The 27,667-nt window shown below is 43.6% G+C and overlaps 1 protein-coding gene across 11 annotated transcripts in view; it reads right to left on the reverse strand.

Moving 5' to 3' along the window:
- Nucleotides 1–27,667, reverse strand: part of PRKCE (protein kinase C epsilon) — a 547,240-nt gene that overhangs the window by 111,376 nt on the left and 408,197 nt on the right. The window contains exon 12 of one of the 11 annotated variants that reach the window (XM_086327138.1): nt 38–27,435. The exons of the other annotated variants lie outside the window; for them this stretch is intronic. Within the exon in view, the coding sequence (XP_086183264.1) occupies nt 27,409–27,435 (27 nt within the window). The 3' untranslated portion in view covers nt 38–27,408. Of the gene's footprint in view, nt 1–37; nt 27,436–27,667 lie in introns of those variants that run through there. 11 annotated transcript variants of the gene reach the window in all.

Raw genomic sequence — 27,667 nt, forward strand, 5'->3', positions numbered from 1 at the left:
TGACTGTCCAACTGCAAAGAGTCAAACACGACTGAGCAACTTTCACTTTCATTCCACCAACCCACAGGCAGGCCTCACCATAGGACTAGCTCTCCTCTTCTCTGTGAAGCCTTCAACCAAGTTCCCACGTACCTACCACCCAGGGTCAACCAACGACGACAGTTGCCGGCAGCCTAACAGCACAGTGAGAAACTTCTGCCCTGTTCTGATCACCCAAATGGAAAGTTCACGAGAGATGACAAACCGGTTCACAAACTATGCCCTGAGCACTAGACATAACTTATTTTCACGATTTATTTGAACAAATTGTACTGGGTATCACAGAGTTGTTAAATGAATATAAGCTTAGGATTCTCAATTGGAATAGGTGGTTCCCTCTCCTCTTTCCCAGAGATCTCAAAATTAAGATGCAACCTACAGCCTTGGCCACTTCAACTTCTCCTTGTCTGTTTTCACTCATAAATTTGGGGGAAAAGAATGGAAGGGCAGGAAAGCAAGATCTAAATAAAGGTAGGTGACTCTTATTACTTTAACATTTCCTTTGGGCTGACTTAAGCCAAGCCAGCACTCAGGTGGGCGTGCTGGCAGAATCAGGGGAAACAGCAAGACACAGGAAAGGAAGTTTATGAATGCTTCCCCTTCACTCAATATGGCACTGGGCTATCTCTTCTCCCTGAAGATCCCTAAAGCCCCTTACCACTTCCACATTCTTCCTCTAGATCACAGTCTGTTACTGATATATTCTCTTAAGGGAAATGCCAAGGTTAAAATGGCTGAGCTAGCGCCATCCAGCCCTTTGGAATGTCTGTGAAACAGTAATCTCTGGAGGGTTGCTGCTGGATCTTTGCAAATGGCTTCTGGGGTGGAGGGGTGGCATGCAACACAGTCTCAAAAAAAAGAGTTAAGACAAATTAAGCAGCAGCACTCCATCAGCCCCATGTGCATAAGGCAAGGGTGCTTCAGCTTCCCAGGGGACAATACCATCGGCTAAAGCATGAATCAACTGGTCTGTTCTATTTTCTAAAGTTGCGCAAACACTTTCTTGGAATCAGCACCATGACTCAAAGCACCTGTGATCATTTATGGCTTGGAAATATAATGCAAATATTTCAGGATAATTTTCCAATTGGAAAATATTAAAATTTTCTTTTTCATATGTGTTTCTAACCTCTAGTGACATCAGATCTTGATCATTAAGATAAAGCCAACACATGTCAGAAGTAGCTAATTATAGAATAAGAAGGTTAAAAAGGGTTCTTCTAACGTCTGAACAGTAATTTCTTCAGATTACAACAGATCTTATCTGAACTATGGTCCTCACCCACAAATAAGAGCTGGCTATCTAGATGGGAATAATAACAAATTATTTACCAAAACTGCTGTGCTCTTTTTTTTTTTCGGATTGTGACAGACAGTAAGATAGAAGTGCTGTTGATGGAATCAGAGAAAGTCTGTGCGTGATATGACGTCTACTTTTGCTTGTTGGGAAAGAGACTATTTCAAGAGTATGTGAGAAGCTATGACAAACCCCAAACACTTTCTTATTGAGATTTTTGGAGGAGTTTAGTTCACCCGTAGACACATTCCTTGCTCTATGGATACTAGATAAACAGCATTCTTTGAAGGCACAGGTCTTAAACAGGTGCTTCCCTCTTTCCTTTTCCCCTCTTAATAGGAGGCTTTTAGGTTTAAATAAATGATAAATTATATCAACCGCCCACTCCTTTACCCATCTGAATATAAGAAGTTTGGAGAACTATTATCAGACCCTCTATGATCCTAGCTCTGAAGTGTGGAGGAAGTAAAAATATTTTGAAGGGTCAAAAATACGCAAGGGTAAAAATCAGTTAAGAGCATGACCTTGCAAGTTAGAAAGTCAACACCTTCTCCTTCACACTCCAGTTAGAAATGAAGAAGGACATCTGCATGCTGTCAGCAACAGCCCTCCCCCCAATCTGTACCCCCCACAATTTTTATAGTACTAAGGAGCCCAAAGAGAGAACCCAAGAGAATTAAAAAAAAAAAAAATTATGCCCCTTGTAGTAGTTTATGTGCCACCAGGTTTTAAGCCAGGAGGCCCTTTCCAGTTCCCACAGCTTGTCACCCCAATCAGAATATAGTCAGCCTTAGAAAATATTTCCTTGAACCTCCCTAGTTCTTCTTTCTATCTAATTGCTGCAGGCTGCTGCTGATCATCTAAATCCCTCCAGCAACTGGTTAAGCACTTGTTGCCAAGACTGTCCTTTCCATTATCATTTAATACCATGTTTTAAAGAAACCATCAGTGTCAGGAAATCTAATTAACTTGGGTTACCTATCAGTCAGTATTAAGAAACACATCATTAACTGAAATTCATGTGAACTTCTTTTATAAATACATTTAGACGATTTGGGGATATCAGAGGAATAACACTGTATCTTAAAGGCAGCCATTCTTACATACATAAAAATTAAGAAGTTTGAGGACTAAAACCCCATTCCAGTCTCTTGGGGTTCAGGGAGAAACTAGGATTCTGTGAAGTCATCAGAAATGAATCTTTCACCCTCTTCCTGAGTTATTGGATAATTTGTTTCTCAAATGAGTTTGATAGGAAAATGCTACTCCAATTTAGAAGTCACTAGGAACGGAGATTGTTACTGCTCTGTCTGGCAAAACTGTGCAAATCCTTTCCTGCCCCTTTCAAGATAGTCACAGTGGCAGAATCCTGTGTCCCAGGAGCATGCTTGACTTCCATTTTCAAATGCAAGGAAAAACAAACAAGCTTTAGCTGCTTCAGAGAGCCTCAAATAGCTCTTTCGGAAGATGGGGCTTCATCTCTCATCAGGTGGGTTTTTGAAGGCCCAGACCACAGAAACTGTCTGGGAGTCTGTGCTCAAAAGTCCAGAACAATTTAGAAATTATTTCAGCTGTTCTCAATTTAGAAGTAAAACAAAAACACCAAGTAGGAACAAACAAACACATGCTTCTATGTATCTATTTTTAAAAGAAAAGCACTGCTCTGCCCCTGACTTTCTGTCCATTCTTTACTGCCTAACTTCAGGATCTTGCTCATAAAAAAAGTATATGGCAATTCCAAAATCTCTTCTTCTGGAATATCAGAAATTCTCTCATTCAGCTAAGCTGAAAGCATTTTGTCTTCAGTTTGCTCTTTCTGGCCCTGGATCCATCAAACATAATAACCAGTTGCTATTTCATCAATTTCCCCTGGTTGAGTATTGACGTCTCAGCTCTACTTTTCTGACTATGATCACCCTCTAGTGGCAAAAGCAGTTAACTGCAAGCTACTCGGCAACTGGATCATAGAGGGAGGGCGGGGGAGGGAAAAAGATGAGTTTTACCTCTCTGCTTTCTGATTTCCAAGAAAACATTAGTTAAATGAGACACATGTTTGAAGGATTGTATGCCATTGTTTTAAATGTAGGAAAACTTTCATTAATGAACAGAATTTTTATCCTTCAACTCCTAGCTAAAAGAATATGAGTGTTAAAGTGAGGGAAGACGTAGTCAATCCAAAATAAAACTGAACGTTATTACAATACAGAGAACCTCAGCCCTCATTCGGTCCAATTTTCCTATTTACCTCTTATTCCTCATAGTTTGTGTCCAGTCCCTACTTCCCAGGGAGAGTTTGAGAGTCACAGCAAGACTTTCTTGCCTTGCTGGGCTTCTTGCGGCTTCCTAAGGGAAACACTTTGCTTGAGGAGGCTGACCAGATCAGGCAAGACACATTCCATGAGGCAGCACCTACAGGGAGGCCCCGTCACCAAAACACATCGACTATTGGCACACTGGGTCAGATTTTGTTCCTGAAATGCTAAAATCCTGCCCTCTTGCTGAGGGCAGGAGCTGTGTCTATCTCACTCATCTCCAGCACCTGATGCAGTGCTTTATACCTAGCAGAAGAGTGAGAAATATTTTGTTCATGTGTTAAATGAGAGGAAGATACTGAAAAAGTGCTTGAGAAAGTAAGTGTGATGCTAATATCCAGGAAACTCTGACTTCCAGTCCCAATTTCCCCCAACAACTAAAAGAGAGGATTTAAAACTCTCCTCCAGGAATTTTAGATGTCAAGGAGGTTCACTAGGGGCCAGCCACCAGGCAGCCAAGTCCCATGGCACCCTTGAATAAAAGGGGCTTCCTCTTGTATAGTTTTATAGAGTCCTCTGCTCTGCAGGTTTCATTCCCTTATTATAAATAGCCTGAAACCACAGCTCCAGGACACTGACCTCAGCAGAACAATGTACGAGAGAGAACTGGTTGTCTGAACCAGAGAATAATGCTAAAACATTTATAGAAAAACTTAGAACAAATAGGACACAATTACAGAAAAAAATTAAAATCTGAACACAAGATGGACAGGACTAGACTGAGTATTCTTTTGGACACTGAGCTGGACACACAGATGCAGATACCTTCAATGTGAGCAGGGTTGAACATCTTAGAAGCATACAGCACTCTTCCAGAGCCCGGCTCCCATTGGCCCACTGTAACTCGGCAGCACTGGAGGGAAGGACTGCTTTGAAAAGCTTGTGCTGCACAGTGTGGGTACTGTTTGCCTTCACTGGTCTGGCCCATTTCCCCAGGATGCTGGCTCTCTCTGTCTCTGTGTGTCCGTGGGCTGCAGAGGGGTGGTAGAGCTCTGAGACTTACCCTCTGCTGCTTGGCACCCAAAGTCTCATCTACAGCAGGGATCGTGAAACCATGGACAGAGTCATGCAGGTTCTTGGACTGTCCAGGCAGTATGTATGGAAGGGAAGGGCTGTCTGATTTTATGTGTAATGATCATACATGAACTTGCTTCCTCGGTCATTCATTTTGTTAAGCCCAATTCTGGGAGAGTTGGGGGCTGAAAATGCATTCCTAAATTGAAAGATGTAGTGTGTTCTTTAGAGAAAAGATACACAGCAAAATCTCTCTCCTCCTAACATTTAAAAGCACACAATTCAAAGCCAAAAATATTCTCTGAAGTTAGTAAAATACAGAATAATTCAAGTTCAATTAATTCAATTCCTATTTTCCTTAGTCCTTCAGAGTTTTAAATTTTATTTAGTCTTCATTTTTACCATATACGTGGGAATAGTGCAAACACGTGGCCTTGGCATAAAGCAAGATGGAAATGTCAGGTTAGCAACAAGAAATACTTGCTGACTCATCTCTGAAATGTCCAACATCTCTTGAATTTTAGTTTATTTAGAAAGTAATTCAGATACTGTCTTAAAGGATCACATCACAAGTGGTGGGCAGATGGCCCAAACCAGACACTGAGCTTAGAGAATATTAAGATGCAGAGGCACAGCAGAGGATAACCGAAATGATGAAATGCCTCTCCCATTGACCAGGAACCATTAGCAAAATCACTAATCCCTGCAGAAGCAAGATGAATCCCAACAGTCTTGAAGATGGTATTTTTTATGAATCAGATTCTGCATCAGTCACTCCATAAGAACCAACTGATCACTTACAGCCATGCTTCCTTGAAGAAGCTGATCACCCTGGTTGATGGAATGATTTACAGACAGAGGTCACTATGCCCAAAAAGTCGTAAAAGAGAACTTTAGTGGCCAAAGGAAAACAAAGTGCAGGAAAATAGGCATCAATACTATTTTATTTCATTTAAAGGTATCATTTCAAATAATAGAATAAAGACTCCTTCCATGTGATTGAACTCATGGCAAGTGGTAAAGCTGTTGGAACATCTGGAAAACTGGCAGCGCCTCCGTCTGTCTTGCTGCAGTGGGGGCACAAATTCCCTTTCACCACATGACGTGCAGTGTCCTGCATTAGCATCTTTCCCACAGTTTTCTGACTGGAAACAATTCTCACCCCCTCTTCCCTACTCCCTCCAAGTCAGGTTTGTGGGACTTAAAATTCAGATCCTTTGGCTTCTTCAGTTGAAGTTTGATTTGATCAAACAAATATTTAGCGTCCTAAACAATGAGCTAGTTCCTCTGGAAACATTTCATTGCATCCCCACACAATGAGCGCCTAGACCCCAGCCAGTCCTGGTCCAGCTTTCCAGAGATGACTCCTCTTCTCTTGACCCACTGAAGGCCACTTAGCCCAGGACATCTGTGTCCTGTCAGAAGAGAAAGTTGAAGTCACCTGCTCCCTGCAGAAGCTGCAAAACCTGGCCCTCCCTCCAGCCACGTCTCCCATCTGTATGAGCTCCAGGCCAGTAAACCTTAAGGGAATTGAACTACATGGCATCTGAAGTTCCTTCTAGCTGGAACTGCAAAGCATTGAAAAAAAAAAAAAAAGAATTCACTCATTATTTGACTGTTGCAAGGCTCTAAGCAAGGGCAAAGAAGGAGCAGAGGAAAGGCAATAGATCAGAGGCAACTCCTGAGGTCTGAATCTATTACATTCATCTGTCAGTCAGCTGGTGAGTAGCCTTTTGCTTCTCCTGAGTTTCAGCTATTACAACAAGAGCACTGTGAATGCCCCTAACACAGATATGTATCCTCAGATCTTTTGATAAGCCATTGCTCTTCTGATTCTCAGGGCCCCCAAGTACTTCAGCTCTCTGTCACCCGCACTGTTCCAACCACATCCTGACTTCCCTGAGCCAGAACCAAGCAGCTGAGCCTCCAAGTTTCGAGGTGATCCCTTGTAGCAACACTGATTAAAACAGCTTGGGATTAAAAAGTCCCAAGTTTCAGCCAGAGCATAAGTGCGTTCATGTGTTTTATATATGTGGTTTTTCTCATTGTGATTCCACCACTAAAACTGAAAAGGTCGAAAGCCACCTTTAAGAATGTGAGGAGGTGATTTCAGCCTGGTCACCACCCACTGAAAGGATGGTATGATGAGGACAAAATCTAACTCCAGGCTTGACTAGTATCCAATATTTATTTTTAGGTAAAGAGATAGTTACTCATAATGCATAGTAAAGTTTCTAATGAATAGTAATTCAAAAGGGAAGGATCTAAAACCTGATGCTAAGTCACTTCAGTCGTGTCCGACTTTGTGCGATCCCATAGACAGCAGCCCACCAGGCTCCGCCGTCCCTGGGATTCTCCAGGCAAGAATACTGGAGTGGGTTGCCATTTCCTTCTCCAATGCATGAAAGTGAAAAGTCAAAGTGAAGTCGCTCAGTCGTGTCCGACTCTTAGCAACCCCATGGACTGCAGCCTACCAGGCTCCTCCGTCCATGGGATTTTCTAGGCAAGAGTACTGGAGTAGGTTGCCATTGCCTTCTCTAAAACCTGGAAACACCTAAATTTACTAATTGCTGCCAATTTCTGTCTTAATACAATACCTTTTGAAAAAGGAAAGAGGCGATTTGAGGGAGGCAGGATGCAATCCCTCCAGATACTACTCATGAAACACAGCTTTATCAGAAGACAAACTAGCCCCATCCAAAAGGGACTCTATGCTCTGCTCACAAGTGGGTATGGTCAGGTGGCTCAGGGGTCACTGAGCTTGGTTCTGGCTTCAGTTTTCAGGGACAGATATTTGAAGATAAAGTACACCCAGAAGAGCAAGACCTAAAAGTGACTGGCCTGAAAGTCAAGAGATAAAGTTTAAGAATAGGTTAAAGAATCAGGATACTGATAGTGAAGAAGTAAGACTGAGAAAGGATATAATTATTGTTTCTAAATATAGTAATATTGAACAATCTATTGAACTCCTGCAGATGAGGCTTATCTGATGCCTCCTCTAAACAGCTTGTTTCCATCTTACAGATGAAGAAACTAAGGCCTAAGGTTACAGAGCATGTTTGTGTCAGAGTCAGGACTCAAACCCAGGTGATCGGACTCCTGAGTCCTGCTTTTAACTGTACAAAGGACTGGCATGTAAAATTAGACGCACTGAGCATTGTTCCAGAGGGCAGAACCAAAACTGAGAATGAGAGTCACAGCAATGCCAATACCAACCAGGGCTCCAAAAGGAGAATTTTCTAGCTAGTAGGTATATCAAATGACTGACAGTTAGTTACAAGGTAATGGGTTTCCTACTGTAGAAAATGCGCAAGAAGAAGCTGCAGAAGAGCTGTTGATGAAGTTTTAGCCCTGATGGAGAGACCAAACTAGAGGATTTCTAAGAGAAGTCTTTGAACCCCAGGATTCTGTGCATGGTTGAAAATGCAGAGATTCTAAACTGGGACAGGAGTTGCCCTAAAGGTTGAATGCACGAATGAAGATTTTCATTCTGTAATTCCTGTCTACCTAACACCTCACCTCTGGGGGCTCTGTGTTCTTAGCGGAGGATAGGGTGAGCACATGATGCAGAAAAAAAACTCTAGATAAAGTGACATAGCACTTGCTGTTCAATCCCAAACAACCACTTACCATTCCTGCACTACAATTTCCTCAATTATCAAACTCGAGTGGTAAGAGGTGGCAGTGGGTGTGGAAGAGTTGGTCCCCTAATCACACCGCCGGAATCTGTCTCCCAGCTCTGCATCTGGCTAGCTGTGAGTCACAAAACCACTTTGGCCTCAATTTCCTCATCTGAAAACTAGGAATGATAACAGGATTTACCTCCTAGGGCTGTTGTGAGAATTCAGTGTCTTAATAATCTATGGAGTGCTGGGAGCCGAGCTTGGCGCACGGCAAGCCTGAGAGAACTGTTAGCTAAAATGAAGATAATGGTAACTCTTTTCCAACTTCACCAGGACGTTGGGTAGGGGATGGGGAGACCTACACATAGGAAATAAGAAGAACTTGAAATAAAAAGTAGCTGTTTTATATTTAAAAGTAAGGTCCCTTAGAACCTGGTGAGGTCCCTTATTGAGCCCAGATTTCTTAGGCTGCAAATGATTAGTGGAGTCTGAAGACTGACAGAAAGATTCTTCCTCCTCAGAGGAGGACTGACTTCTCACCATGCTGTCACTGTCTTTTTTCCTCCCACCTGCAGTTACCTCTTTGAAATCACTGAAGCTCTTGACAAAAATATACTCTTACATTCCTACCGATGTCTCTTGTGCTGGTGCTCCCAGCCTTTGACATTCTCATCCTTGTAACTTCACAGGAAGTTGTGTGAGAAGCAGCTCTTGTTGAAGGGTTCACTTTGACTTCATTTTCGAGTATGGTGTTGGAAAACAATCTAAATGTTCATCATCTGTTGGAAAGACAACATCTTCTTTTCTCCATTCAATGGTCTTGTCACTACTGTCGAAAACCAGTCATGTAAAGGCTTGTTTCTGAGTCCTCAGTTCTGCTGCATTCACATGTGTGTCTGTTTTTAGGCTAGGGCCATGCTGTTTTGATTACTGTAGCTTTAGAGGAACTTTTGAGAACAGGAAACATGTATCTTCCCATTTTACTCTTCTTTTTCAAGATTGCTTTGGCTATTTGAAGTCCTTTGTATTTCCATACAAATTTTAAGTTCAGACTGTCAATATCTGCAGAGGTCTGCTGGGATTTTGATAGGAAGTGTGTTGCATATGTAGACCAATTAGGGAAGAGATGCCATTTTAACGATACCGAGTCTTTTAATCCATAGACATGAACTGTTTCTACCTTTATTTATATTTTCCTTAACTTCTCTCAATAATGTTTTGTATTTTTTAGTATATAAGTCCCCAGCTCCTTTGGTTAAATTTATTCCTAAGCATTTAATTCTTTCTGATGTCACTGTGAATGGAACTCTTTTCTTAAATTTCACTTGTGGATTGCTCACTGCTAGTATATAGAAAGACAACTGTTTTTTATATATTGATCTCACATCCTATGGCCCTCCTCTAGTCATTTATTAGTTCTAGTAGGTTCTTTGTGTATGTGTGTGTGTGTGTGTGTTCATTAACATTTTCTACATACAGGATCATGTTATCTGTACACACTGCCTTCTCAAAAGAGGCTCAAACCTTTGATATACTCAATGACCAAAGGGAAGAGGGGATCATGCTGACACTAATAGCTCCTTAGATTATATAGCTATTCTCTTTTCTCTCTCTTTCTGCACTGGAAATCATCCCTGAGTGTTTGTCTCTCACTTTACTTCAGTGATGCCTGAAAAAACAAACAAACAAACAAACACAATGCCTACAAAAGTTAAAGCACCAGAGAGATAGAACAGCCCCTAAGAAAGTGATATGTAGCATGACTTCAAATATCAGAGCCACCTTAAAATCCACGGCTGGTGGGAAGAATGGCAAGGACCGTGCCTCACACTCAGGGGATTAGCTGTGACACATCACATCTCTGGACCTCAGTTTTCTCATCTGTAAAAGTGAGATGAAGACTCCTGCCCTGCCTGTGGCCTCCCAGCCATTATGATCTCGGCTCAGGGAGGCTGTGATAGCACGTGTGTGACACACGGAGGGATGGGGACAGCTCCCCACCACCAGGACTCAGCAGCCCAGGGTCGCAGCACCCAGGGCTGTCCCAGCGCTGTCCCCGGAGCTGACAGGCAGAGCCACGTCACAGCCCGTCTCCAACCCACTCCTGGTACCCTCGTTGGGAAGGTCAGATCTGAGGATCAAATGACATGAGCTGAAAGTGTTTTGAGAACTGCAGTAACAAAGAGAAGCTGTCACCAGCGTAGTTCCGGTGGGAGGACTTGAAACCATCTCCACACGTCTTTGTGGGCTCGCCTCAGACAATAACATCCAACCCAGCGTGACACACAAGCTGCCCCTCCCTTCCGCCCCCTGTGGGCACCGGGTGGAAGTGCAGGGGAGGCAGAAGAGGATAAATAAGAACCAGGGCCTTTGTGGGGCTTCTCAGAGGGCAGCACAGGAGATGCCTCTGTCTGTGGTGGGCATTGAGAAAAATCACTGTGATTTTTTGTTGGTTGGTTTTGTTTTTTGCTTTTTCCTAGAAAATAGTGAAGCTTTGATATAAAGAGAAAGGGAGAAGACACACACAAAATATGCCAGTGTGCCTCCCAATTACTCCTGGGACATGGCTGGAAAAAACCAAATATCTACCAAGTTATGTTTTTCCGGGCCCTGGTGGCTGTGTCCTGAAATTGCCCCATTACCTTTGGAACCTCATCAAGGGGCCCTCGCTGGGGAAGTGGGAGGGAGGGGGAAGCTGAAGCCTTTGTTCCTCCCCCAACCCCAAGGTCACACCTAACATTTTATAATCCATCAGCTCCCACGGGAGGGGCAGGGAGAGACAGAGGAGGTGGGGAAGGCAGGAAAGGAAACCAAATGACCAGAAATGATGTTTTCTCTCGGCTGCAACCCATGTGGTTGAAAGCCATTAGACTCGGAGATGATTACAGAAATTAGACACCTTTTGATGGGTGGGACACCAGAGCTGAGGTGTGCCCTGGGACAGGCATGCAGGGACAGCAAACACTCCAATAGCTTCTCACGGCTCGGGGATTAGAAGGAGGACTGGTGACTTAGATTTCGTAAACTCGACAATCACAAAAGGCCATAAGAAACGGCCAGTGCCAGAGTCCTGGTGGCAGTGCTTGTGTTAAGCCTTCCTGCTTTGGGTCTTTTCTTGTGAAAGGTAAACAGGATGGAAGGGAAGTGGCATTGTGGATTTCGGGCTGTGCATCCCTGGCTGTGAGCTCACCTGAGCCACCTCAGAACAGGGCGGCAGAGGAGGCACCGGGAGGCCAGTGGAGAAAGTGCCAGGCCCCAGGGACCCCAGCAAGGGCTCAGCATTTCCCCATCAGGCAGGGGCTTCGTTTTTATCCTCCAGCCTCCAGCTCCGGCCCTGAGGACTGCGCTTCATGGCCCCTTTCATGGGAGCCAGCTCTGTGCTGGAGTCAGCAGACACCAGGGCCTGGGTCTGACCCGGAGGTCTTCTAGGCATGATGGGGAATCAGAACTCATGGAACATAAAATGCTACATCCTCAAGAGCTAAATGGCACAAGGCAAGAGGGAAACCAATGAGAGGAGATCTAGACACATGTTCTAGGACAGGTAGGATTTATAAGAGCTCACAGAAAAGTGGAGGCAAGGCCCCTGCACCCTTGGTGACCTACATGGAATCAGGTGAGGGTACTGTCCCAACAGTGACAAGGAGACCAGAAGGTATTCCCTGCAGTAGGCATAAAACTCACCGATGCACCTACTGACCAGAGGGCTTCTTGGAAACCACTCAGGCTTAAACCAGCCTGGCTCCTCATGGCCTGGACTCTGATCTGGGCTTACAGTTTACTGCAAAATGTGTGTGTAAAGGGCTCTGCCCCAATCTGGTGCATACTCTCCCATTTCACTCTATCTCAGACCACTCTGAGTCAATAGAGGCTTAAAGGATCTGGAGGCCTGACAGAGAGCTGGGCTGTGTGCACTGGCAAGGTTGGAAGGAAACCAGAGCAGTATGATCCAGGGGTGGGGGCTTCCATCACAGTCTTCCCTCGTTGGGAACTAGTGACCGCTTGGGAAGCTTCTCAGCAGAAACTCTGCAGTCCTGGAGACCACTAAACAGAGCAAGGAGTGGGGTCAGTTAAACTCCAGGAAAGATGGGCTTGGACAGACAACTCTGCCCCAAGCTAGATCCAGAGGAGAAAGAAAGAGCCTTGTTGTGTCCTTCTGTCTGTCTGACTCTGACATAAAGGTCAAGTCATCTCCATCAGGGGATTCCACGGAAGGCCCTGGGATGATAGACTACAGGGACAAGCCAACCAAACAGTTTTTAGAACCTTTGTTGAATTCCTCCTCCTAAACTCATACAATGAAGCATCTTTAGAAAGTCATATAACCCACGGCCATAGGTCTGGCCTTTGCCATGTGGAGGTATGGAAAGGGAGAGTGCATTCTCTCTGGAAGGAGGAGAAAGAGGGCAAGAGTCATACTGAGTTGGGTCTTGCAGGATTGGCCGATTTGCCCAGGTGGGGAAAGCACAACGTATTTCCTATCAAATGGAAAAGCTCACCTGTCAGACGCTGGTTTCCTTCACTGATACCAAAACCCCCATGCAAGGCCAATCACCCGACTCTCCCTGAAAAGACCAAGCATTAGGAAAAAAGTGATCAAGGATGACTGGGCAGACATCTGTGCTGGGCAAACCTGCCCATCCCTCTGTGCTCCTTCATCAGAAAGCCAGCTGCCTAGGGGGAGGTGCAAGGAGAGAGGTGCTGGTGGGACACAGTGCGGTGAGCCCCACGTGGGTCCCTGTTGAAGATGAGGAAGTGAAAAAGTGGACGGGAGATTATAAAATATTAAAAGAACACAAGGTGGGAGCTTTCCATTTCATGAATACCCATAGGGCTTTTCCAAATGCTGCTGTTTAAACCTCAGGACAGCCTTGAATGGAATAGGCAAGGAATGTTGAACCCATTTCACAGATGAGGGAACTGAGGCACAAAAGGATCATCATCTAGCTATCCTACAGCTAGTCAGAAAAAACAGAACACAGAACTTAATCTTCCTCTTCCTCATTTTCCTCATGTGCCCTTAAGCAAGTCAGTAAACCCTGCTGCAGTGGGCAGGTGGGCTTATCTGTGGAATTCTTGCCCATTCAATTTAGAATTCTTAATTCTAAATTAAGAGACACTGATTTTATGACAGCTGATAATAGTTAACATAAGTATGCTGGCCTTCTAATTTTCAAAACACTTTTTACATTTAATGAGTCACCTCGCTGGTCTGGGTGAAACCAAAAGAGAGAATTGCATTTTAATATTCACTTTTCAGATTAAATTGTCTAGGATTTGTTTGGTATTTGAGAGAAAACATCCTGTATACAGGTCAAATGTCAGCAGTCAAAATGGAGATATTCTGATGAGATTTTTTTTTAGGCCATGATAGAGTCTCTGACAAAAAATTTTTCCCAAGTTTTTGCTTTTGAGTTATTCAGCTTTCTCACTTAAAAATAAATGAGCTAACTAATTAAGTAAGAGAAAGAGAGAAAGGGAACTGCTCTGATTTGAAGCTCTAAACAAGTGAAACAACAGACATTGCTGAGGTTTTGTCCTGAGCCACTTCAGTGTTTCGAAATGCACAGCTTCTCCAATATCTAACATCTAAAATGGGATTAATGGCCTGAGCTCTACACAGTCTCTAACTCAGTACATTATCCATAATGCAGCCACAAAACCCCTCCATGTGTGGGTGACACAGCACTGTGAGCTCTGGGGATTGCAGATGGGGAGGTGACCTCCCAGGACCACATCTTCTTAGACATGTACTTTACCTTCTTGTTCCAGCCACGAGTCTTCACTGCTCTATAAAAGTCCACCTGCATCACCAGGTTAATTGTATTTATCGGCCCCTTGCCAGATAACCTGGAATGTGGAGTCAAGTGGGCCTTAGGAAGCATCACTACAAACAAAGCTAGTGGAGGTGATGGAATTCCAGTTGAGCTACTTCAAATCCTGAAAGATGATGCTGTGAAAGTGCTGTACTCAATATGCCAGCAAATTTGGAAAACTCAGCAGTGGCCACAGGACTGAAAAAGGTCAGTTTTCACTCCAATCCCAAAAAAAAGCAATGCCAAAGAATGCTCAAAGTACCACACAATTGCACTCATCTCACATGCTAGTAAAGTAATGCTCAAAATTCTCCAAGCCAGGCTTCAGCAATACATGAACTGTGAACTTCCAGATGTTTAAGCTGGTTTTAGAAAAGGCAGAGGAACAAGAGATCAAATTGCCAACATCCGCTGGATCATGGACAAAGCAAGAGAGTTCCAGAAAAACATCTATTTCTGCTTGATTGACTATGCCAAAGCCTTTGACTGTGTGGATCACAATAAACTGTGGAAAATTCTGAAGGAGATGGGAATACCAGGCCACCTGATCTGCCTCTTGAGGAATCTGTATGCAGGTCAGGAAGCAACAGTTAGAACTGGACACGGAACAACAGACTGGTTCCAAATAGGAAAAAGAATACGTCAAGGCTGTATATTGTCACCCTGCTTATTTAACTTCTATGCAGAGTACATCATGAGAAATGCTGGGCTGGAAGAAGCACAAGCTGGAATCAAGATTGCCCGGAGAAATATCAATAACCTCAGATATGCAGATAACACCACCCTTATGGCAGAAAGTGAAGAGGAACTCAAAAGCCTCTTGATGAAAGTGAAAGAGGAGAGTGAAAAAGTTGGCTTCAAGCTCAAAATTCAGAAAACTAACATCATGGCATCCGGTCCCATCACTTCATGGCAAATAGATGGGGAATCAGTGGAAACAGTGTCAGACTTTATTTTTCTGGGCTCCAAAATCACTGCAGATGGTGACTGCAGCCATGAAATTAAAAGATGCTTACTCCTTGGAAGGAAAGTTATGACCAACCTAGACAGCATATTAAAAAGCAGAGACATTACTTTGTCAACAAAGGTTCGTCTAGTCAAGGCTATGGTTTTTCCAGTAGTCATATATGGATGTGAGAATTGGACTATAAAGAAAGCTGAGTGCTGAAGAATTGATGCTTTTGAACTGTGGTGTTGGAGAAGACTCTTGAGAGTCCCTTGGACTGCAAAGAGATCCAACTAGTCCATCCTAAAGGAGATCAGTCCTGGGTGTTTATTGGAAGGACTGATGCTGAAGCTGAAACTCCAATACTTTGGGCACCTGATGCGACGAGCTGACTCATGTGAAAAGACCCTGATCCTGACTACAGAGGATGAGATGGTTGGATGGCATCACTAACTCAATGGACATGGGTTTGGGTAGACTCTGGCAGTTGGTGATGGATAGGGAGGCCTGATGTGCTGCGGTTCATGGGGTCACAAAGAGTCAGACATGACTGAGTGACTGAACTGAAATGAATGAGATCTCATCAAAGTCAAGTGCCCTGGGTTCCCTTGGCCAACTAGAAATGAGATTTCTGTACTCTTTCTTTGGTGAGTTTTTAGAAAACAGCTCAGCAAAGAGTTATCAGATGTGGCCCAGCTCAAGGAGAGCCCATGGCTTGCATGGCCTGGCCTCCTCTTAATCCTGTGCCTTTAAACTTCTCTAACTGGGGATAAATATGGCCAGGTAGGCCGAGTCTCCAGGAAAAAAAAAAAAAAAAGCCACAGGAGCTCTCCTTCAAAGAGACCTTGGATATCAGATACATCTGTCCTGACCTAGGAAGAATTCACTACAGGATAAGGGACAAGAGAACAAGGCTGAGCATGGCCCTTCCATGCTGAGTTGAGGAAAGGGGCAGAATGCTCAGTGTCAGACCCAGGAAGAGTTTTTAAGAGCTTCTTGGTGATTAACAGATGAAAATGGATATAGGGCTCTTTCAACGATGTTCACTCATCATAGAAATAAACAGAGAATGTGGAATACCTCTTGAATCCCATCCAACTCCGTGTTTATCAGAGGGTATTTTCAGGAGGATTCCCGAAGGGGTTGTGCCAAGATATTGGCCTTCAGAGGAGAGCTATCCTGAGGCTGCTGTTGGATAAACAGTTGACTTTTTCGCCCCCTTTTAAGTTTTCAACCAGGTATGTAAAATCCCTGACTAAGAAGAAGAACCTGAAATTAAGCCATATTAAAAAATAACTCTCCAGGCTTAGGTTTTTCCATCTTTCAATGTGATGTGTATATTAAAGAAATCCTAAAGCTGAGATTCTCAAACTTTCATATGCAGGAGACTCTTCTGGAAGATTTGTTATTAACAAAATCACCTGGGACTCAGCCCAGAGGTTCTGCTTCAGCAGATGACACTGATGTAAAGCCAAAGTTCTTTGGGCTGTTTTTTGAGAAACACTGCCCCATGGAGCTCAGTGTTACCACGTATTGCTGACAAATAGTCATATTTAGCCCTGGAGGCCAGACAAGGCCCAGGGCCCACACAGGGGTGCTGGAGAATGCCAAGCCAGCCTGGAGATGGGAGTCTGGTATCGGCCAAGCTTTGAGTAGCCAATTTGCCTGGAACACAGGATGGCAGCTGATCTTTTATGAATAGCATCTGCCCTGGGCCCTCACCCCACGAACTCCACCAGGATGGAATCCCAGCTACCGCTTGCTAGGCTGGGATTTACCATCAGATACCATCTTCCTGTGACAGCAGGGAAACCCTCTGTGAGTCAGACCTCCTTCCAGGAGTGGCCTTTGCCCTCTAGGTATGCTATTTTGGTCCCTCACCTGCTGACTCAGTTCCCCCTGGCAGGGACCCACACTGTAGGTCAAAACCCACATATACATAGAAACCAGTAACTGAAATTGTTTCCCAATACAACTCTTATCTTTACTACCTGTAGAAGATTCGGCTGTACTCTCATATTTTCTATCCTATTTTTTTCCATTAAAGAAAAAACGTTCATAGAAACACACTAAGTGAATTTCATGACCTACTAGTCAAAAACACAACCTGGAGTTTGAAAAAAATGCTGCTTTAACTAGCCTGTAGTATACAGGAAATGTGATTTTGTGCATACTGTTCTGTAAAATAAAATAGTACAAACATACAACATACTCAATACAGTACACCATAGGATAATCAAATACAAGCACAGGATCTAACATCCACTAGAACTGCTCGGTGTAGAGCCATGACTCCCCCCCCCCCACCTGAGGAGATCCCCTTGTTTGAGGCAGGGAGGAGCTGAGAACCCCTAAGTGTGAGCAGCTCCATGGCTCATTTGTCCTAATTTATTTGCCAATCACATTCATAATCAACGAATGAGCATAAACGAAAGTTTTTGTATATGATGACTCTACGGCATTCCTACTGCTGTCAGGAGCTGCTGGGCATTCCAGGTTTCTACAGGACTTTGCACTGAAAACACTGCAAGACATAAATACTAAATTGAATAACCACATGCTAAATCAGCAACCCCCTCCGTTCCAGGGAAAGACCACGAGGAGAAAATTCTGAGCACTGGCTGGCATCAGACAAGGGACTACGACAGGGAATTCCCTGCTGGTCCAGAGTTTTGGACTTCGTACTTTCACTGCCGAGGGCTCGGGATTCCATACTTGGTTGGGGAGCTAAGAACCCACAAGTCACGGCGCATGGCCAAAACAAAACGGGACTGTGTCACAGCTTATACGATAGCATTTATTACATGGAATGGCTCCAGCCAAAAATTGAGCTGTCACTCTGGAATCAGAGCCCTGAGAACCATGTGAGATTGGTTAAGACCATTGCTGGCCTTCTCTGAGATGTAACAACAGTCTAGGGACTAGCAGATGCTGGGGGAGGGGGCTGGGGGGAAAACTAGCACAGCCATTGGCCTGAGTATTTTGCAAGGACAGATGCTGGAACCCCTCCATGAGAATGACAAAACCATTACATTGTGCCATACACCCACGAGGACACACAGCTGCGGAGCAACCACTCAAAGATGGCACTCTGGACCTGCTGATGGGTTCACACCTGCTCCTCCAGCCAGGGGAAGCAGATGGAGCAAAGACATTTCTGCTTTGTCATCCAGCAATGCAGCCTCTGCTCACAGTGGGATCTATGGCCCCACCATTGTCTCCATGGAGGTTGGCCCCTCCATGGTCCCAATCGCTCTACCCAAATTCTTCCTTCTGTTCCCCACCAACTGGAGAGGTGCCTGTTTTCACTGTCTCATGGATTACTTACCATAATAATTAGAGGCAGCAATTGCCTTCAGACCCACACATCTCTAGGAGTGTACTATGTAACTGCCCATTGATTTAAAAAAATTTAAGGCAATATATTACAAAAAGATATCGATTGGGCATTCCTAACATTACTTTTAAAAAATTTGAATAATTACCTCACTCTTCCCCTTCACGGGTGAACTGAAAGTTGTTTTTTTGTTTTGTTTTGTTTTTCTGCCGTATAAGCATGGCTATAAGAAGTCCAAACAAGCTGTGAGTTATATAACATATTTCACATTTTTGGGGGCTATAATTAGAGTGATAAGATTATGGCAGTGATCCTAGAACAGATTAAGGACATAATTGTGATGAAAGAGGGCTTTGGGTCAGTAAAAGTACAGATCTGAAACTGTTTTATTTGACATGATTTTGGCACAAGGAGGAGTAATAATCCCATATTTACACAACACCTTTCAAAAAACTGTTTTCCCAAAGGCCCCACCACAGAGTTTTCCCACTTCAAATGTTTAAGTTGGATGGGAAGTTGTGAGTTTAGAATGAAATTATAAAACAAAAAGAGTCTCTTAGGAAATCACCATGATTTTAAAAGGCTTGAAAAGGTAGGAACTACAGACAGGACAATATGGTTTCTGAAAGTTTTCTATGCTTTACTTCTATTAAAAATTCTATGCACAAAACAACAGCACGGATAGAGCGACGTGTGAAAATCAAAATGCTGACCAGGGCAGTGCCTATGAATAGGAATATACATGAAGAGGCCCAGAGTCAGGCTGAAGTCACCAGACTGATTTATCTGGGAGAACCAGGAGAGGGTTTTACAACTGGGCTGTGGGAAATGAGCCCCTGCCCTTGCCTCTGAGATTTTATAAGATGGAGAGAAAGCTCCCATGGAAAGGCCTGGAGGAGATTGCTCCTCCCACTGGCTACTTGACTGTACTGTGCTCAGGGCTCAGGCCACTGGTTGAAATGCAACAGAAGGACCAAGAGGTGGACATACCATGGGCTTCAAGGGCACAGGGAGGCTTTGGCCCTGGTTCTCCAGAGGCAAAGGGAAGAAGAATCACAGACTGGCATTTGTACCACTTAAGCCTGGCTGGCCATTCTACTCTGTGGCTAGACCGTATTTAAATTTGGAACAGAATCTTAGACTCTAACCTCTCCCATTTACTTTTGTTTGCTCTTCTTACCAAGGTTCCTTCTGAAAAAATTCCACTCATCTGGGTAGTAAATGAATAGGAAAAACTTTTTTTCTCACCTCAGTAACAATAAAAGGGGGCAACATTATGCTTTTGTGGCTAGGACATTGGAGGGAAAATATGAACAGGGATGGGAAATTCAAAGAGACAATATAGGTCAGCCATGGAAGCTTCTTAACTGGGGAATCAATGAGATCCACACGCTATAAAAAACCAGCAGGCACAGGCCCTTAATAAACAGCAAACTGATCAATTTGGACTCTCCTTTCACACTAACCTACTATTTTCAATAACGTTAATCTTAACTGGCTGGTATTCCCAGCAGTCAGCTTCTGGAGTTTAGCTATAGTTCATATATTAATAAATAAATAAACAAAAATACAATTCCTGGAAAGGAGACTGTCACATCAAACTGTATCACAACCTATGTTATAGAAGTCATACATTTTGGTAACAATCAGCGCAGAGAAGTTCAATGTCTTACAGTGTCTTCAGTGTAGAAAATGAGAGTCTTCAAGCTAAAGTGTTAAAAATGGAGACACAAATGTAGAGACTGGACTTGTGGATGCAGGGATGGGAAGGAGAGCGGGGGATGAATGGCGAAAGCAGCACTGACACGTATACACCATCACGTGTAAGACAGACCGCTGGGGGGAAGTTGCTACACAACACAGGAGGCCCAGCCTGGTGCTCCTGATGACCTAGAGTGGCAGCTGGGGGAGGGGAGAGAGGCTCAGGAAGGACGGATGTAGGTAGAGTTGTGGCTGATTTGCTTTGCTGAACAGCAGAAACTAACACAACATTGTAAAGCAATTTTCCTCCAATTAAAAAATAAATTTACAAAAAGAAAAAAAAAATGGAACCTTGCTTTTCCAACATGATATTGTTGGGAGTGTGGTGCAGTTTTAAGTGAAATTCCTCCAGCTCAAAGAACTCTGAATTTAACTAAACAATGTAATGTAAACTGATCTCTACTTTGCTATGATGCACATAGAAAAGTATTCACAAGAAAACCCTTTGGTACTCTGTTGTTCATTCCTCTTTAAGCAGAAAAGCTCTTATTTGTGACTTGGCAATTAGCTCAGTAAAAAAGTCACTGCCTTCATGGTTACTCAAGCCAGTATTTGCTTGTCCGAGACTATGTGTCAAGATTCCTATAATTCCTGCAAATGCTGCAACTTTCTCATTGTAGTTTTCAGCCTTTCTTCTAGAAGCAAGGGTGAATGTGACCTGAATTTGGACAAGTGTAAGGAGAAACATGCTTATGTGATTTTCTTTTAAAATCCAGTATGCTCTTCCAAAGGGGCATGTGTGCTGTATTAAATCTATGCAACTTAATAAAAGCCCAAGCATCAGGAGATAACTTATGGAAGAAAAGACAGATGAGTGCATCCTTCCATGAGATGCATTTTGTTTCAATATTGCTTTAAAATTCTCACACAGGACATAGGTGTACCCAGGACTCCATAATCAAGGGTGATTATTTGCTAGTCCTATGGCTATTTGAACGGTAAAGAGTCTGCCTACAATGTGGGAGACCTGGGTTCTATCCCTGGGTTGGGAACATCCCCTGGAGCAGGAAATGGCAACCCACTCCAGTATTCATGCCTGGAAAATCCCATGGACTGAGGAGCCTGGTGGGCTACAGTCCATGGGGTCACAAAGAGTCAGACACAACTGAGCGACTTCTCTTCACTTCTTCACTTCACTTCATGGCTCAATGACTGGTACCAACATAAGACACACTTGAGACTGAGTTCTTGCCGTGAACTTGAACACCTGGAAAACCTTAACTTACTTAGGAAATGAACACCTTCCGTCACTTACTCATGAACAGAAATGATTTTCGAAAAGTCAGGATATGACAAACAGAATGATTTATTTTGAATACTGCAAATATAAACAGCACCCTAATTAACTTGAAAACTTCTCATTCCTGGGACTTATAGTGACTTTTGCTGCGACCTAGATATAGGGTGCGGAGAAGGCAATGGCACCCCACTCCAGTACTCTTGCCTGGAAAATCCCATGGACGGAGGAGCCTGGTAGGCTGCAGTCCATGGGGTGGCTAAGAGTTGGACACGACTGAGCGACTTCACTTTCACTTTTCACTTTCATGCATTGGAGAAGGAAATGGCAACCCACTCCAGTGTTCTTGCCTGGAGAATCCCAGGGACGGGGGAGCCTGGTGGGCTGCCGTCTATGGGGTCGCACAGAGTCGGACACGACTGAAGTGACTTAGCAGCAGCAGCAGATATAGGGTGACATTTGAACTACACTTAAAGTTGAGATTCATCAGTTCGAAAGCATTCAGAAATCAATCATGTTCAGAGTGCAAGGGTTACGATGACAGGAGAGCAGGGGCAGCAGGGTCTTCAGAAGTCTGTAGCACTGGCTGCCCTGATTTTAACTAGTCATTACCAATTTTGCTATGTCATCAACAGATCTCTTTCACTGATTTTTTACCCAATTCTTTCTAGAGTCACTCTAGAATTCTAAACTCCAGTTTGGAAGACTTAGAGACCGATTCTGCCATTTCCCCACGACCATTAGCAATTTATAGTAACAGAGGCCTCCTGGTGTGGGGCTCTCACCACAGCCTGCAAAGTGTCCCTAGGAGCCCTAAGTCAGAGTCAGTGGTTCTCAGAGTCCCCAGGCCTCATCCACAGGGATTCAATTTTAACTGAACTAGGGTGAGGCCAGGTGGGTGTATGGCTCTAATGCAGCCCATGTGATTCTAACCTGAAGCCAGAATAGACAACACTGTTCTAAGGTATTCAAAGCAAATGGCCATCTGCCCTCCCATTACTCTCATATGTAAATAAATTGCAGTCCAATTACAGTTTGCCCCTTGTAATTCCTGCTTCCCAACCTGTCTCTTCTTTCCTGTAGAAACCTCTCCCTAGAAGGCCCCAGCTCTCCAGTCCTTCAAGCTAAATTCTCAACATCCTTCAAGGCCTGGTTCAGTTCAATTTAATTAATGTTCCCTGGTCACCCATGGAAGCCAGACCCTGTGTACGGCTTAGATGCCCAAGACACAGGACTTGCCTTCAGGGAGCTTCCAGCCATGGCTAAGAAGTCAAACTTAGTTCTCAGATACCAGCTAAGATCAAATGTCCTACCCTCAGTAGGTAAAAAATGGCAATTCCAGAAACAGAACAGGCCTGCAAGCATAATAGCTGGGAAACACAACCAATTCAAACGGAGGATGAATAAATCTAAGTCGCCATGGAGACCCACAGAGAACTGCCTCAATGAGAGGAGATGGCAGTAGAAACCACAGACATCTTTCTCCCAGAACAGTGGTGAATTAGCAAGCTGAGGCTTGGGGCCTAATCAAGGCAGCTTTATCAAATGTCAGCATTGTCATCCTTAACTATTTCTTGAATAAATAAGAAAAGAGACACTTTAAGGAATACTAGGCAGAGCAGTCTTCTGGAAGAGGAAGGCTGAACTAATCCAAAGGTTCAGCTTAGACCCCAGGAGCAAAATTCGTTTTTTTTTTTTTTTCAATTATTAACATAAACCCATAATGCAGTCAGAGAAACATGGTCAGTAAAGATAAAAGGGATGGCCTAGATCGAGGTTTATTTGAGGAGAAGGACTTTTTTCCTACTGCCTAGCTAAGCAGTCCGGGGAGAGCATGGGTATCATTTCTGGGTTTGTGGGTATCTTGGGGTAAAATTCCCCTTGGGATGGACATCTTTAATGTCTATTAGCTTCTAAGAAGTGCTGTAAGCCCAATGGAAGAATTCGGAGATCTCAGTTCTCTCTCTCTCTCTCTTTTTTTTTTAAATTTTATTTTATTTTTAAACTTTACAATATTGTATTAGTTTTGCCAAATATCGAAATGAATCCGCCACAGGTATACCTGTGTTCCCCATCCTGAACCCTCCTCCCTCCTCCCTCCCCATACCCTCCCTCTGGGTCGTCCCAGTGCACCAGCCCCAAGCATCCAGTATCATGCATCGAACCTGGACTGACGACTCGTTTCTTACATGATACTGATTAGTAAGTCTGTTGTTTATTTAACAACAGTTTTTAGGAACATCTGTGTGAGGACATAAGGCTCTGATGAGGCAAGTGCAATTGTGAAAAGAAAACGGTGGCAAAACTGACAACTGGTTTCCAAGTTCCCTGGAACTCTCACAGAAGGAAGGTGTGAGAGGCACAGAGAAACTGGTAGAAGGTAGGAGAGCAAGAAATGGAAAAGCTGAAGAGAACCATAATAAATATCACAGCAAATTATATGCGTTATATAGTTTACTGAAGATTTCACATTATTCACCCATTGAATCCTCAAAAGTAGCCTTATTAGTTTCTGTTATCTTCATGTTGCTGATGAAGAAACTGAAGCACAGAGAAGTTAAGTCATTTGACCAAAATCACACAGCCAGTTAAAACAGAGATGGGACATGGCCATGATCGATCTTACTATCACTAAACGACATGTTAACAGTATATATGATGCCTACTACAAAAATTACGCATGGAATCCGTACTATAAGCCAGGAATCATGCTAACACTTCAAATGCCTATCAGTAAGACTAGGTCCTAACTTGAAGACATCATAGTCACTACAGCAAAGAGTATGAAAATTCAAAAAACTATGCTAGCATTTAAAAAACAAATCAAAATAAATCATCTATTTTTATCAATTCACTGTTTGGAGTTGGCAGAGCTTTGTTTATCATTATAAACTATGGCTAAGCCTGGAAGCTTGATGTAATGGAACAAGAACTTGACTTCCAAGGAAGTATCTGGAAAAAGTGTTGAGAGTAGAGGCTGTACTGGGGAGGGAGAGCATTATCACCATGCCTTCATTTCATCTTTCCAGATATTTAACACCCAGCTCCCCAGGACCGTGGCAAGTGTTGGGGAACACGTGGGAGGTGGGAACATTTGTGGGTCAGAGTACTTTTCGAGCCACTTTTGAAGCTGGTTCATTTTAAGTTCACATAACACTTGGGAGCTAACAGTAGTTTGAACTTTTGGCCTCCAAGATATCCTGCTCACTGGTAAGTAAACATGCAGTCGGGACAAATAGTTTTTATACAGCTCTTCATTATACAGTGATAAGATCTGGAGAAATGGTTTTTCCCCCCTAGTTTAGATTTCTTTATTCAGATTTCACACTCAGAAATTCCCCAAGCCACTTTGCCAAGACCCAACATTCACTCCTTCATCTGGGAACTTCAATAATTTGGCAATCACTGCCAGTATGCCTTTTTTTCTTTTTAAGAATTTTAAATGCTATGTAGCCTCAACTTTTTTCCTCAAAATTACATCAAAAGTATAATTGGCTTATAAAGAAGATAAATATAGAGGAAGGGCCTCTAGCCAATCAGTACCACACCCAACTACCCTTCTTCCTGAGTCCTAGCTGAATTATTTCAGTCACTTTCCCAGACTTTTTCACACCCAAACCTTGAAACAACTCTAGGAGATGGTCATTACCACCCTAACCTCATTTATTTGCCAGCTTTACTGAGATGTAATTACCGTAAAACACTGCATACTACCTGTTGATTAAATACACTTCCATACTACAAGATGATTACCTCCACAGCGTTGCTAACACCTGCCCACTATTTTTTTTTTTTTTTTTTGAGATGAGAACACTAATGTTCAAGGAGTTTCAACAATGTGCTCAAAGTCAACCAGCACCAAAAATAGAGGTCACGAGTGTGTGGCTTTGGTCAGTGATCCTATCCTTTTTGCTAGAGCTAGGCTGCCATCTTTAAGACTTTCTCTCCAAATCCTCAAAGCCTCCTAATACTCCCTATAATCTGATCATGACCCAGACCAGTTTCTCTAGGTGGAAAGGTGGCCTCGGAGGGAACAATAGCCCCACCACATCCTGCCCACAGAAGTAGGGTTTGAGAGTTGTGGTTGTTTCCTTCAAATGTATTATTATTCAACTGAATAATGGCTTGAGTATTTTTCTCCTTCTTTTGAAAAATGGCAAGTAAAAAAATACTCAGCTATAGTGTTACCAATCTGAGGATGTAAGCATTAGCCTGGGGGACATTTGAACTCCTTCAGAGTATTTTATGCAACAATGCATCTCTAAACCAAATGGCATTAGCGGCTAATTCCTTTTTGCCATGTCATATGGCGACAACACCTTCCTGCTTTTCTCATACCCAGGTCACTAGTGATGGATGAAAAGAGGTAAGGTTTGCTCACGGTTAAGCCTGACTTGTGGGGAATGGGGGATCCTTATCTTCAACTCTCACATGCCTTTTTAATTCAGAAACTGAGTAACACTTCATAGGAATAGCTATCCACCCCCGCTGCCTGTGGGAATCCAGCAGTTCCAGCAAGACAGAAAGAGAATTACGGCAGAACTCAAAGACTAATGTCCGGGGAGGGTGACTGTGGGTGGGAGGGGACCTGGTTTGTGCCCCTGGCAGAGCCATAGTCATCACTGGAAGGGATACAGGAAAGTATGAGTCAGCAGGGAAGGGATGAACCCGAGGCAGGGAGACAAGAACAGACTGGGTTTAGGAAGCTTTTGCGAGCTGGCACCACCATTGGCCTGGGCCAGGCTGTCTGCATGGGGGTACGGAAAATGGGATAGACAGGCTTCTAGTGATTTTTCACAACTTTCCCGTCAGCCATCCAAGGCCCTCTAAACACAGCCTTCACCTTTGTGTCTGGCCTTATCTTCACTAGGTCCCTATGCAGACTCTCTGAGCATCCCTCACATTTCTCCTGCCAGAATCAGCCTCCACCTGGTTGCACCGTCCTTCCTCTTAGCAGTTCAAGTCCTGGCTCCCATCGGGGGCCTGCCTTGACTGCCCCCATCCCAGAGAAGACACTCTTCTGTTTTAAAATCACCGGGCCCCTCAGTCTGTCCTTAGCACATTCTACCTCGTCCCATTATCTAAGTTTTTACAAGACTGCGTTCTTTCTTTTCTAGGATGGTCAGGGGAGTGCCTCCCTTCCCTCTGGCCCATCTCCTCCTATCCTGTCCTTAGCTCACTCTGCTCCAGCCACGCTGGCTTCCTCAATGTTCTTTGGGAATACTAGGCACACTCCTGCTCAGGGTGTTTGCACTGGCTACTCCCTCTGTTTAGAACACTCCTCCCCCAGGTAAATGGCTCACACTTTAACAGTGCTGATCAATTGTTACTGTAATTTATGAGAAAGGCTTCTGTGAATACCCCAGATTACAAGAGACAAACAAATCCCCTTTCTCAGAACTCTACTTCACCTGCCCTTGCTCTTGTTTCTTGCTTTGTTTTTGTCTTATCACCACCTGACATTGTGGGTTTTTTAACCTGTTTATTGCCGTTCCCCTCTACCACTTTGAACGTTAAGTTCTACGAGGGCACAGATTTCCAGCAGATTTGTTCACTGCTGGATTCCCAACACTCAGTGCCTTGTATATAGTAGTGACATAAGAAACAGGTGCTAAATGAATGAATGAATTTATAGTATTATAGCCCTTTTGCTTAGCATAGTGCTAGGCCATTTGTTCTGTGTATTTATCACATATATATGGTATATATCATATACAGACATATCATATACATGTAATTTACATTTACCCTTTACCCTTTATATATATACCAGCATAAATGCTCAACAGATATTTGTTATAAATGACAGTATTATTCTGTCCTTGTGCTCAGACCCCTGTTGGTCTATTCAATTCACATGCTCCTTCCCCAAGGCTGGGAGGGCACAACTTGGTCGGAAGAAGGGAGGTACTGGAGCAGGAGAGCGAACAAAGACCAAGTGTCCTGTTATTACACTGTCTCCAACATTACAGTCTTGCAGTCTCTTCTCATAAGAGAACCATAGAATCATCCACTTGACACTTGGTTCAAGGACGAATTCCTGCCTGGCAGCCCTGAAAAGTTAAGAGGGAACTTCTCAGGTTAGTTTGCATCTTTCTATAAAGGGAGCCTCAGTAAGAGGCGTGGACAGTCATACTGAGCCCTGGCACTTGGTACCTCTGTGCTTCCTGCCACCTGGGAGATCTGGACCTCATTTGCTCTCTGTGAGAAAGGACCTCAGGTCCTTAGGGCCACAGAGAAGTCTCTGGGCTTTCAGTTCAGCCTCAATTCTGATGTTTCTACAGA

The sequence above is a fragment of the Bos grunniens genome, chromosome 11, assembly GCF_055505025.1.
Source record: "Bos grunniens cultivar Pamir isolate PY7600 chromosome 11, Bosgru_T2T1.0, whole genome shotgun sequence".
Lineage (NCBI taxonomy): Eukaryota > Metazoa > Chordata > Mammalia > Artiodactyla > Bovidae > Bos > Bos grunniens.